This window comes from Myodes glareolus, chromosome 7 (assembly GCF_982192425.1).
Source record: "Myodes glareolus chromosome 7, mMyoGla1.1, whole genome shotgun sequence".
Taxonomy (NCBI): Eukaryota; Metazoa; Chordata; class Mammalia; order Rodentia; family Cricetidae; genus Myodes; species Myodes glareolus.
In genome coordinates, this window is record NC_142032.1 from 64,538,410 (window position 1) to 64,551,144 (window position 12,735).

The following is a 12,735-nucleotide window of genomic DNA, read 5'->3' on the forward strand; positions in this document are numbered from 1 at the left end:
CATCACCCACTAAGACTCAGATTAGTAATAGTGACTGTCTTGACGACATCTCATAAGCCTGTCACAGGGAGGAAGAACCTCGGCTGTGTCTCTCCCCGACATGGCCCTTTTCCAAACTGTGCTCACCAGGCGGGCATCAACAGAACCTCAGTGGGCACCTACACAGGGAGCTTGCGATGACCCAGTATTGCCATGGTCTCATGGCATCTGGGCCTCAGCCTAAAATCCTGGGTGAGGACAGTGTGTCCAGTGGGGACTGATGTGCCATTGTAGAGAGTTCTGGGCCCTGCAACAGCTGCGGGGCAGGGCCAGCACAGCAGGTGCAGCTGCAGCTTGGTATGCCTTACTTCGCTCTCAGCTCCTGCCTCTGCCATGCCACTGCCACGCTGGAGCAAGACTGGCACTGCCACTGCCAAACGTGTGTGCTTCTTCCCCGTGCTGAACCAGAGCCTGATCATTTCTTTGTTTCCAGAATACATCTGTTTTTTGAACTGGCCCGCCTGTCTCTGACCTTGAAAAATGAGTCAATGGCCAACGACTGCCTCTCAGATCTGAAGAAAATTGAAACCAAAGTAAGTGACTGGGTGGTGGCCACGGGGTGGGGGGTAGCTCAGAGGACTCAGAGGCCCCAGGGCTTAAAGAAAAAAAACGTGTTGGTGGAAAAGGCTCCCATCCTCAGCACATGCTGCCTACAAGAGTGTACTGGCCATGTCCACTGGTCTGAACCTGTGTCTTCCTTTTCACCTTTGTCCCTGGCTCTGGCCCTTGTTGCCACCACTGTTCAGCAAAGGGCGGTGTGATGCTCACAGGAGTAGTGACATACCCCTTGATCCTCTGACCCCCGGACATTTAGATCATGATAAATTTTTGCTAATTTCTCGAAGGACTACCATAAAAATTCTGTGCTTAAACCAGCAGTTAGGGACTCCTCAGTGACATGGATTACCAAGGAACTGTCTCTGTTATTTTTTTATGCTTATGACAATATTGTCATCCAGGGGAAGTTTAGGATACACATAGTGGTGAAAGCGGGCTTTGAGATGGTGGCCCTTGTAACTTCCGAGGCATTTCCAGAGTGGAGAGTGCTCTTCCCATGCATTCTGCCGCATTCAGGAATGAGGTTGGATGATGGCGCGCTGGAGAACCTGGTCCCTGTCTTGACCACTGCTTCCTGACATCTCCATTGAGCACCTGCTGTCTGCTCGGTCCTGGTTGCCTGTAAGGGTGATCTTTGGATATTTTTTCAACTAAATAAAGCCACGGGGCTAGAGCAGACAGTCGGGAGCAGCTCACATTGCCAAAGGGGAAACGGGGGTGCAGATGGGGTGACAATATAGAATTGCTTTTTATGGAAAGAAGACGCCATCTGGACTTTGATTATAAGGCAAAATTTGGATATGATTGTCCAATGGGGTGAGGAGAAAGCTGCTGAGGCTGGGGACACATGGAGCGTGGAAGGAGCATATGATAGGTTTATTTTGCAGCACTTAACCGAAGTCTTTTGTGACCCATTTTCTTGGTGTCTATGATACCAACACCCAAACCCAGCATTACCCACTCTTCACCAAACACTGGCTCCCTTCTCTCTCTGAATAGGTTTTGTCTGTAAGGAGGCGGTGCTAACAGGGCATATCTCAAAATGACATCTGCTCTTGGTGAGGGAAGAGGTGTGGGGACAGCCCCAGCTTGCCAGGTAGGCCTGCAAGGGAGACTTTCACAAGACCAAGTGCTCAGCTCTACCCACAGAGCACTGCCCATCCACAGGCCTCTCTGCCACCTGCTGGAGCAGGCCCCAGCTAACATTCCCCAAGAAGGCCACTGGGCTTCACGGCTCTGCCTTCCCTAACTGAAGCTGTGGCCTGAATGGTAGTGCACCTTGGCTCTGGGTCTCTTTAACCTTCTCCTCCTGTTCTGTTTGAGGCCTCCACCTCCATGTGTTCAAGTATGTCATTCCTATTCATGTATATTTGAGAGAAAGAAATTCAGATTTTAGTTAAGGATTCCGTAGGCAACTATAAAATAGTATGTTGGTGTCAGTAAGTTTTCCAACCTTTTAAATCCTGTTTGCTATTTGCTCTGTTTTTACTTCCTGTGGAGAAACATCTCCATTCTTTACTTGTGAGATTGGATGTCTCAGTTTGACCAATAATATCTGTCATTTGTTATGTTCCTTGGTGTGAGTTCAGGGAAGACGGGTCATTTTTTGCCGGTGGAGGCTCCTGGGTCTTCCTGAGAAGTATGCTACATTGTGTGGTCCTTGTCCACCTACCCTGCTGGGATGCAGCCTTCTTGAGATGGGGACACATCTGCTTTACTCTCTACTACACCCACACCTCCTGGTATAGAAGCTGGTGCCTAAGAGCTACTCAGGAAATGTCTCCATCTTGCTGAAGACGGCCAGGCCTGCAGGAAACTATGGCTGAGAGTCAAAGAACCAGGCCGCATTCAGGCTCAGTACAGAGACACCCCTAGGAGGAAGAAGCCCTGAGCCCAAACATCTGGCACTTTGGCCAAAATGAAAGCAAAAACCTAATTCTATGTGACTGTCCAGAAATAAGTGAGCCTTTTGCCATGTGAAACAGTGCAGGGAGACAGTGACGGAGTCTACCTTGTGGCCCAAGCAGCAGAGATGCAGGAACATTGTCTTCAAGTCAGAAGTAGCTAAAAACCAAGCAACATACAAGAAACTACAAGCTTCAAGACACTGGACAGCAGATAATGAGGGAAGTTCTGTGCCATTTAACCACCTGTAAGGAACCTCGGGAGAAGCCTAGGGCACGAACCTGCTGGTGGTGGGGTGCAGTGGGGAGAAAGCAGCTTCAAGTCACAAGAGCAGGGGTGTCAGCCGCCCTGACCCCTTAACTGAGCGCTGAGAAGCACATTCAGCAGCAGCAGCATCATGTTGGGGAAGCAGTTTATCTGCAGAAGACGACAGCAGAGCCCTCCGCAGACAACCTGGGTACAGGTCCTGTCCTCTTCAGCCAGAGAACCGAACTCTGGATTCTCAGGTTGAGTGCTCACAAGTGTAGTGAAGGCCATCCCCACTCTGCTGTGCTCTGGTTGTGTGTCACGAAGCTTAAGGTCAGGAATAAAGAATTGAGCTATGATGAGATGAATTTAGGTGTAAACTCACAATGACTGTGACTGTTTGCACAAACAAGATCAAGCCAGACAAAAGTGCCCATGGTGGAGGGGGTTGCTATGTCCCACCCTAGCTGGGGAATTATTGGCAGTTGATATCTGTTGTCAAGAGAGTAAGTGTTCTTCAGGGATGCAACCCCCAAGGGGGTAACTCATACGCCAGTAAATTATCCTGGACCCATGCTCATTCTAGAGAACTGAGTAGACTCAGTGTGAGATATATATATATATATATATATATATATATATATATATATATATATATATATATATATATGTGTGTGTGTGTGTGTATATATATCTTAAAAATTAAATTAGAAGGGATTTTTTAACAGAGTAGAAATGTAAAAAAACTATCAAAGTTTGTAAATTATAAAGAGGTCATTTTTAAATATGTGACATGTGTTTGTTTGCATGTGTGTGTTTGCACATGTGTGTATGTGTGTGTGTATACATGTGGCAGCCAGAGGTTGATATTGGGTATCTTTTTTTTTTTAATCATTCTACACCTTATTATTTGAGACAGGAACTCTCACTGAACCTGGAGCTTGCCATTTTAGCTGGACTGGTTGACTAATGAGACCCAGGACTGCCGGTTCCTGTCCTGCCAGCACAGGGGTTACAGGCAAGCACTGTAGTGGCTACCTTTTCCATGGGGCCTGGGGATCCGAACTCAGGTCCTTGTGCTTGCACAGCAGACACCTTACCTACTGGGCCTGCTCAGCCATGGAAGATGTTTTTGAAGCAGAGAGACTGTTTGGTCAAGGAAAATGAGGCCTGCATCCACTGAGAACACTTACACAGCACATTCTATTTGGTAGTAAAAGAAAATGGGAAGGAGTCAAGGTGGACATTAACAGGCAGACAGTCAAGTTGTGATGTGTCGATCGAGAAGGAACAACGCCAAGCTGTTCGTAAAGACGTGGCAGGACGAATGAAGCTCTTAATTTTCCAAGGCTTGGAGCAACAGGCAGGGAGCACCATGAGATTTCTTCACTCATATAAGCAGATGGAGATGTTGTTTGGAAAGTAGACGGGATGTTTGGGCGCCAGTGGGCAGAGGCACAGGCACAGAAAACTGGTGGGTCAGTGTTATCGTGTCTTCAGCTGGTGAGGCTTTCCTGGGTTTGTATAGGTGCCAGTCAAAGCCTGCCCATTTGTGCACCTTAAATATTTGCAGCTGGCTAGATGCCCTTCATGCTCTAAGAAAGCTATTTAAAATATGGATAACAGAAAATCAATAAATTAAAATTGCCCCTGAAACAGAGATGAATTTCATCCATGCAGGAACCTCCTCCATCTCCAGAAGCCTGTGCCTTGGGCACAGGGATCTTGAGTTCTCTGGAAATGCTTTGTCATTAAGACCTGAGCAGTGTAACTGTGTAACTCTGAAAAGTTCCGAAATTCTGGTTGTGCCCCTCCCCATAAAAGGCCTCTTTAAGCTTCAGACTTCCAGCTGTGGGATTTTAAGACTGCGATGGGGTCCTCACACAAGGCTCACTCAAAGAACCCTGCAGCGGTCACAGCAATGGCAGGGACAGGGCTTCTGTCACACCCGTCCACAAGGACAGGGCACCTCATACCAAAACCAGGAGTTTTTCTGCTCGATTCCAGGTCAGGCAGGAATAAAATAAAACACAGTTGCTAAATTTTGTAGATGTTGGAAGGTAGTTTGCTATTTAAAACTTTAAGCCAGGATCTCACAGACCTCCACCCTAACATTACAGAATATTGCCTTTGTTCTTAGCTACCCTCCAAAACTTGATGGTTAAGACCCTATTGCTGAAGATACTGCAAGTTTTAGACATAGAATTTAGAGAAGTCAGGTTGGTATGTGGAAGCTTCACCCCTATTGTCTGACTTTCAGAGTACTGGTTCTAAACACACTACCAAGGGAGAAAAGTCACCATTAGCCTTACCCAGTTGTGAATCACGTGAACTACAGTAAGCTCAGGATGGACAAGACATGCCCACTGGTACAATAGTGGCACAAATATTATGGGGGAAACCAACCACTTTCTGACTTCCGTGTTCACTCCACATGGCAGAACTCACGTCTGGCACTGCTAGCATGGCCCAGAATCCGAGGTTATCCAAAGCTAGGCAGGTTACAGGCTCTAGAGATAATCTACTCTTGTTATTCTGCTGAATGGACATCACAACAGACCGACTCCTGAAGAACTGCCGTACCATAGGTCAGCACATCGCTCAGTCTTGTGAGGGAAGTTCCGTATAGCAGAACGTGATCCCAGCGTCCCCCAAATGGTCAGCATGCAGTGAGGAGGTCAGAAAGTTCCTCACTTTCTGAGAAAATATTGGCGATCAATGGCTGCTCAGAGAAGGAGGGGCCGTTTTCTTCAGGGATGTCACCCCAGAGAGGTTACCTATGCTCTGGTAGATGGCTCTACACCAATGCACACGCTGACGCAATAAAGTGGGCTCTGTAGTTTTTTTTTTAAGTCAACACATGGAATTTGGAGGGAGTAGAGGTGGTGCTGATGGAAGAGGAGTTAGAGGGGAGCACGTGGGAGTGAGTTTGATTCAAACACATTGTATGCACTTATGAAGTTCTCAATTAAAAAGGCGAAAGAATTTAAACCAGAGGCTAAGGAGACTTGGTGTGTAAAGGTGCCTGCCCCCAAGCCTGAGCACCTGAGTTTGATCCTTAAAATCCACATTGCAAAAGCAGAGAGCTAACTCTTGCACATTGCCCTCTGCCTTCCAGACTCACGCAATACATTTATATGATCATTGTTTGAAAAAATTTAGGCCAGGTGCGGTGGTTTACTTCTATTGTCCCCACACTCAGGAAGCTGAGGTAGGACTGGCATGAGATCAAAGCCTTCCTGAGCTATATAGAGTGAGTTCCAGGAGTCTTGGCTATCACGTGAGACCCTGCATTTTAGAAAAGAGAAAATGAGAAACTAAAGACAAATTCAAGGCCCTCTAAAGTCAGTGAGGGGCTTCATCCCTCCTGTTAAAAGGTTTCAGAAGTCTCCCTCCCTTTGTGTCTTTCGAGACGCATTAGGTTTTTGTTCCCGTGACTTTGCACTGCTCTCCGACGGTCCGTTTTCTGGTTTCTGTTTCATCTGGGAATGGAAGGCGTTTGAAGGGTCTTTAGGGCTGATGAATGCGGCTTGATTGCCGCCATTTGTGTCTTTGTGCTCCAAGTTCCATCTGCATCCACAGGATCCTGGCAAGCTGCTCGAAATTGAAGGTCTGGAGTGTGAACTGGAATCTTTGAGACTGGAGAGCAAAATTAAAATGTACCTTCGAGGAGCCGTTGAGGTAAAGCCCGAGTCAGAGTCGCCCTGGAGCCAGGATCCCCGGGGTCAGGCTAGCTTTGTGAGCACTGGTACAGCATGACAGTGAGGTGCCTGGATGTGGGGAGCCAGGGACCATGGGGGTACGACTGAGAACATGATTGGTGTGGGGTTTGAGGAAGGCTCAGAGAATCGTGAGTGTGTCCCACAGGTTCTGAAATTCTAGCCTGGAGCATTTCTTCTGGGAAGGACCCATAACACAAACCAGAGGTGATTCTTCTCGGGTGGTGAATGAAAGATTCAGCCCTAGTGAGGAGATGCCAATAAGAAACAATGGGCTCTGACTCCACCCGTGCAAGAAACACGAAGAATCGCAGCTGTGTCTACGCCCTTCGAATGCCTCATAAAGTGCCCACTTCAGAATAGGAAGGATCACTGTGGCATTCTCAGAGGGATCGGGGCCCTGGTCTGATGACCCGCTAATCTGCCATCTACCCTACTGCCATCCCCAGCACTGGCTTTTCCAGAAGGTGACCATGACTAGTTTCCCATCCTCGTCTCCCAACCCTCAGCCAACCACTCAATATGCCCCCTACAGAACCAGCTGAATATCATCAAGAGACTGGACGTCACGCTGCAGCGGGCCATCCGTTTAGGTGACCCCAAGCTCATCCACGTGCTGTGTACCACACAGTGGAACACCTGCCTGCCCCTGCTGCAGCGCAACCTGAGGTTCAACCTCCGGAAGCCACTGACCACCATCGCTGAGATCCTGGAAAAGATTGATAGGTGGGCACCATTTCTCCTAGGGTCGACCTCTCAGTAGGGGAGAACTGGGAGAGTCCAGGGTGTGAACGCCCTGTTTCCAGCATCACTTGTGGGACGCACAGGTCCAAGAGCCCATCTTCCTCCTCTTGTGCAGCTAGCTGATGCCTCATCCTGTCTACCCGTCAGTGGATGGTGGGGGTGATTATCTGGAGAGAGACTTGGAAATGTATCCTCAGTAGCCATTGTGGGCATGTTGTGGATGGCCTGGCATCATAATCCGAAGACTCCTTCGAAGTGCTCTTCCCTTAGCTCGCGCCATACTGCAGGGCTCCTGCTATTTCATGTCCTCACAAACACTTAGCTTGATTCACCCCGTGGCTTCAGCTGTGCTATGGACGTGCACTTGTATTCAACAGGAGATGCTTTTTATTTCCCTGGGTGGGCAGATGTCTTTCCTGTGCTGTTAGTTTTGGTGACCTGCCCACTCAGACCTTATGTCTCTGCCAGTCTAACATGAAGGCCATGCTGACTTTATGTGCTGATTTGTAAGGTGCCCGTCTAAAATCGCTTTCCAGAGGAGTCGATACACCTGCTTGTCATGTTTGCCATCACCACGAGGGAAGTCATCCAGGTCCAGGGTGTGCTTGTCTGATTGTCAATATCCTGAGAAGGCCTTCAGTCTGAGACAGCCCTGAGTCTGGACTGAAATGAGTGAGCCCATTCCCAGAGCACTGTGTCACCGTGCTTGGGTGGTCACGTGGCCCATGCTCTGCATCCTGGTTTTGGTCAGTTGTAAAGATCTCGGGGAGGGGAGCACTGCACGTCCTAGCCAGGGTGTGACGGCACCGCCTTCCCTCTGCTCTGGTAGACACAGTCTTCATTAAGGCTGTGTGCGTGCCTCGCCTGGCATTCTGTGCTGTTTATTGCAGACTGCAACATGCCTGCTTCCTATGCTTCCTGTTGCACAGCTCCACCAGAGCTTGCCTTGAGGTGAGCAGCCTGGACCCTCACCAGAATGCTCTCTTCTTTCTGCCCCTGCTCTATTCCCAGGAACTAACAGAAAGGTCGAGAACTCCCTCTCCCTTCTGTTGGCTTCCTTGCTTTTATGTGTCTCTTAGGAGATTGGGGGGCTCCTCCAAGGTCATAACTGGGCTCCCTTTACCTAAGAGAGCCTGTATGAAGCACTCAGTTCCCATGAGCCCTCTCTCCACCTATAGAGTTGCCAGCCTTATGCCACCATGGTGCGACCCCACAGCTAATCTGTGCCCATTGCACAGATTCTTTTAATTCTAGAAAAATCATAGCATTTTATGTTCACCTCATCTTTGCAGCTTCCAGGAACATCGCCTTCTTCCAAAGAGCAGAGCTCTCCAGCCAGGCGGTGGGGGGGAGGGGCACCCATCCTGGAGCACAGGGTATGGCCGATGGACACCCCTCAACCCTGCTGATCTGAATGGATCCCACCCCATCTCAGTTTCAGAAACTGTTGCTTGTTGCTGGATTCAGGGCTGGCAGACACACTGGTCTTTAAACACCTTGCAGGGGTTTTCCTTCCGGTCTCCGCCATCTCTGATGGGCAGTCCAGGGCAGTGTGGCTCTCTGTGCACCGTTTCTCCTCCTATTTTAAAGCCCGTCTCTTTAATTTTTCAGCATGTTGATTACAATATTCCTGGGAGCCTTTAAAAATTTTAATATAATTCCAGTACGCTAAATGATACTTTTATAAGATTTGGGGAGTTATGAGCTATTGTTTCTTTGGATATATTCCTCTTCCTGGGGTGCAGTGTTCCTCATGGCTCCTGGACACTGCTTGGTGTTTTAACCTTTTTGATCTCCATTCCTCTGATTGGACCATTTCTTTTCCCAGGCTCGTGATCTTGCTGGCTGCCCACTCTGCCATCCCACTAGTCTAGAATGGCCCTTCTTTCACTCACTATGGCTTTTGGGTCTGGTATCAACTTTTGACCACTGTTTTGCCTTTTTTTTTGTGAGCAAGCTCATGATCTGTATATTGTGATGTCTTCTTTAAAAGATTTATCTGCAAAGCCCAACAGCTGGCCCATTGTGTCCTGACCCTGTGTTAGAGTCTTCCGTCTCCTGCCACGACCAATGGCTCCGTGTTAAGCATTGTAGATGGTATCCTATGGATTCTCTGCATTTTTGTTTGTTTAAAACGGAGTCCTACGTAGCTAGTAGACAATGAGGCCCTGACTAGCTTTGAGTTGACCTCCAGTTTGCAATGGTCCTCCTGCCTCTGCTTCCCAAGTACTGCGAAAGCACCACCATGATTGTTGCCATTTTAAAAGAAGTGTTGCTTCAGTCTTAGTGGGCAGTTTAGTGTTAGCTGGTGGTCTGAAAACCATATTGGCTGGTCCACCTTGCTCTAACGTGGCTCTGGGCCACCAGGTGTTTCCCATGTCCATCCCAGAGAGAATTTGCCTGGGACACAGGCTTTGTTCAGGTTGAGCTTTGTGTCTTGCTGGAGGCAGGGGGACAGAGATCCCAGCCATTCAGCAAACCCATGCTCTGCCTACTGTCTGCTCATAAGACACTGTGCCCAGCTGCTCTGCCTCTTGGGATCCCATGGCTACCTCCTTCCTGAGTTTTCTTCCAAGGGACCTCGATTTCATGCTCTCCAGTATCGGTGCCTAGAAACGACTGCCCTCTTGTTATATCATTTTTTCAGATGCTGTGGGTGACCGGGTGACTCTGTCTTCTGAAAGCAGAGGCAACTGTAGCCTTAGGCCAGCTTTCTTGCTTGCTTTCAGGTTGAGAACTCTGGTTTTATATCTGCTGGGTGTAATTTTCATTTCTGGCCTCCTGGGGGCTTCTCTTTATGACCCCTGCTGTCTGCTCCTGGCAAGTGTCACGTGGGCTCCTCTTCCCCCATCCACAGTAGGTACCTTGGTGCACCAGATCCCTGCTCTTTTGGGGAACAGAGCTCCAACACCTGTTACCACAGGCTCTCTCCACTTCTCTGTACAGGCTCATAGTATTTCTATTACCCCTGAGGTCATGGGAATGTCACTATCACTTTTCTTTCTCCATTTTAGTAGAAAAATCAATAAACCTATACTCTAGCAGTCCATAGGTTGTTAGCTCTATGTCCTTTGGTGGTGGTTAAGGCGACCCCTCCATCACAACTGTCCAAAGATTTTACTCGGGTGTAAGGGCTTCTCCAACCCTGGCTGAGTTCCAGCCAGAATGTGGCTAAGCCTCCTGGATGTGTATCCATCAGAGTGAAGACAATGAACTGCAGCATCGACACCTAGTATATTCCAGGAGACAGAGGTTCGTCACAGTAGACAGCAGGGTGGCAGTGACATCTGGGTGGCCATGGGAAAGCTGAACTTGCCCTTGTGCTCTTGTCACTGTAGGAAACACTACACTAACCTTTTCTCTGATTCTTCTCAGCCTGGGCCCAAGGCTCAGTGAGCACGTCTCCAGTGGCCTATACCAACCACTGCAGATTTTTCTCTCCCTTTGTGAGGCTTCTAGAAAAGACAGGAAGGAGACTGGAAAGCAGGGCTCTGGGGCAGCCATATCAGTCCATGCTTCTTGCTGGTGACCGGACAGAAGGCCCCCAAGCATGCCAGCAGCCCACCATAGCTTCCTCACCTTCCTCACGTGTGCTGTTGTCTCTAGTCTCATGATCCTGTTGCGCTGCCAAGTTCACATGGAGCTGGCGTATATCGATCAGGACGAGGACCGGCTGGAGCCCGCCCTTGAGCACCTGCAGAAGGCCATGCGTCTGGACAGCCTGGGCCTCTACGAGGACAAGATGAAGGTCGCTTATAGCCGGCTACAGTTGTGTACCATGCTGTACCAGTCCCCTGACCGTCCCGAGGACAAAGCCACCATGGCTATTGAACAGGTGCAGACCCAAACCATTGTGGGACCAACCTGCAAAGGAAGAGACTAAGGGGGAACCCTCGGGGCAGAGAGAGCCTTAGGGGCCATGCACACCCAAGCATGAGGCCCAGGCTTAGCTACGCAAGGTCTGTCTGGCATCCTGAAGGCCAGTGAGAGTTCTGTTGCCTGAGGGTGGAACCATAAGTTGCCTTAAGAGTCTCAGCTGTCCCAGGAGAGGGGCTACCTCACATGGTGCACATCATCCTGTCTGCAGGCCAAGAAAGCCACCTCGAAAGACAGTGCCCGGAAGAAGCGTGCACTCCTGGTGAACGCAGGCCTGGCCCTTGCCCCTGACACCTTCCAGACTGTGCTGGACAGCGAGAATGAGGCCAAAGGTTAAGTGCTGCCCTTGAACTCACTGCCCTTGACCTTGTGACACACTACATTAGTCTCTGGAAGCACCAGAGAAGGACTGTGTCTACACGTGGCTGTTAGTAGAGAGTACCACCACCAGAAATTAACTTCACTGTTCTAGATGCTGGACATCAGTGATGGGGATGCAAAGAGCTGGTCTCTTTCGGTGCCATCTCCCCTGGCTTGTAAATAGTCATCTTTGCCTCACGTCCTCACTGTCTGTCCTATGCATCTGCCTCAGTGTCCTCTTTGTCACAGAGTGAACAGAGCCTCCTGGTGGTCTCCTTAACCTTATCATTTGTTCAGACCCCATCTCTTGAAAATGAGGCTGTGTTTTGGAGTCCCAAGGGCAGGGCTTGAAAACAGCCTGTCTGGGTACACAATTCAGCCGACAGTGCCATTTGAGGAACAAAGACAGCAGCTCTGGGGTGCTCTTTGTCTACTTCACTGACCTGCTTACCTGGGCCACTTACTTTGTCCCCAGGGTAGAAACAGGATTGTACCACACCCTAGTCACAGCTGCTGAGCCCAACTCTCAGGGTCAAACCAGCAACTCTGGCTAGATGGGTAGTACCACTGTCACTGGGGCCACAGACAGGTCTTGGTTGGTAGGGGCTCTCTCCTGGATCTCCCTCCAGCACAGCTCTGACAGGAAGTGTTATAGAGACGGGAGCCTTGGAGAAGACAGTCTAAAGTTGAGTTGGCTGTAGCCCATGTTGTGTGTCCAAGACAAGGGGCAAGAAAGGGAGGGAGGAGTCATGGCCCGGTGCTGGGATCAATGAAGTCTCTGGAAATGTAGCCCTGCTGGCCCAGGAGCTGTCTGTCTTACTCCACCGCATCCTTTGGCCTTTTCATGGCTCTGGTTTTGTTTTGGCCCTCATGAGTCTGAGAAGCTGTAGGTCTGTTCACATTACATGGGTGGGCCTATCCCACTTGGTTGGTTCATTTCATTAGATGAACATACACGACTGCCAAGAGTCTGCATTTTCACCAGACGACATAGTGCCAAGCTGGCACCTGAGGGCTTATCAAGGCAAGGGGTGGTTTCAGGGGGGAGGGTACCCCAGCAAGTAAATACCTATGTTATATATGGAAGCACAGAGGAGGCAGGAAGTCACCTGAGAGGAGATACACTCCCCCAAAGCCCCAGTTCCCACCCTGGTGTCTCCTATGGCTGGCTCTGCACTGGACAGCTGGTTCTCACTGTGAAGCTGAGCTCTGGGTGGGCGTTCATCTTAGATCTGGAGAAGGGGCAGTGATTCAGAACCTCTACATCAAGCAGACATGACTGCTGAGT

The 12,735-nt window shown here is 49.4% G+C and overlaps 1 protein-coding gene across 1 annotated transcript in view; it reads left to right on the plus strand.

The window, feature by feature from the left end:
- The window catches only part of Cfap46 (cilia and flagella associated protein 46), an 86,612-nt gene that overhangs the window by 8,911 nt on the left and 64,966 nt on the right, over positions 1 to 12,735 (plus strand). The window contains exons 9-13 of the mRNA XM_087908309.1: positions 473 to 572; positions 6,331 to 6,429; positions 7,003 to 7,193; positions 10,818 to 11,046; positions 11,299 to 11,419. Coding sequence (XP_087764435.1) covers positions 473 to 572; positions 6,331 to 6,429; positions 7,003 to 7,193; positions 10,818 to 11,046; positions 11,299 to 11,419 — 740 coding nt within the window. The remainder of the gene's footprint in view (positions 1 to 472; positions 573 to 6,330; positions 6,430 to 7,002; positions 7,194 to 10,817; positions 11,047 to 11,298; positions 11,420 to 12,735) is intronic.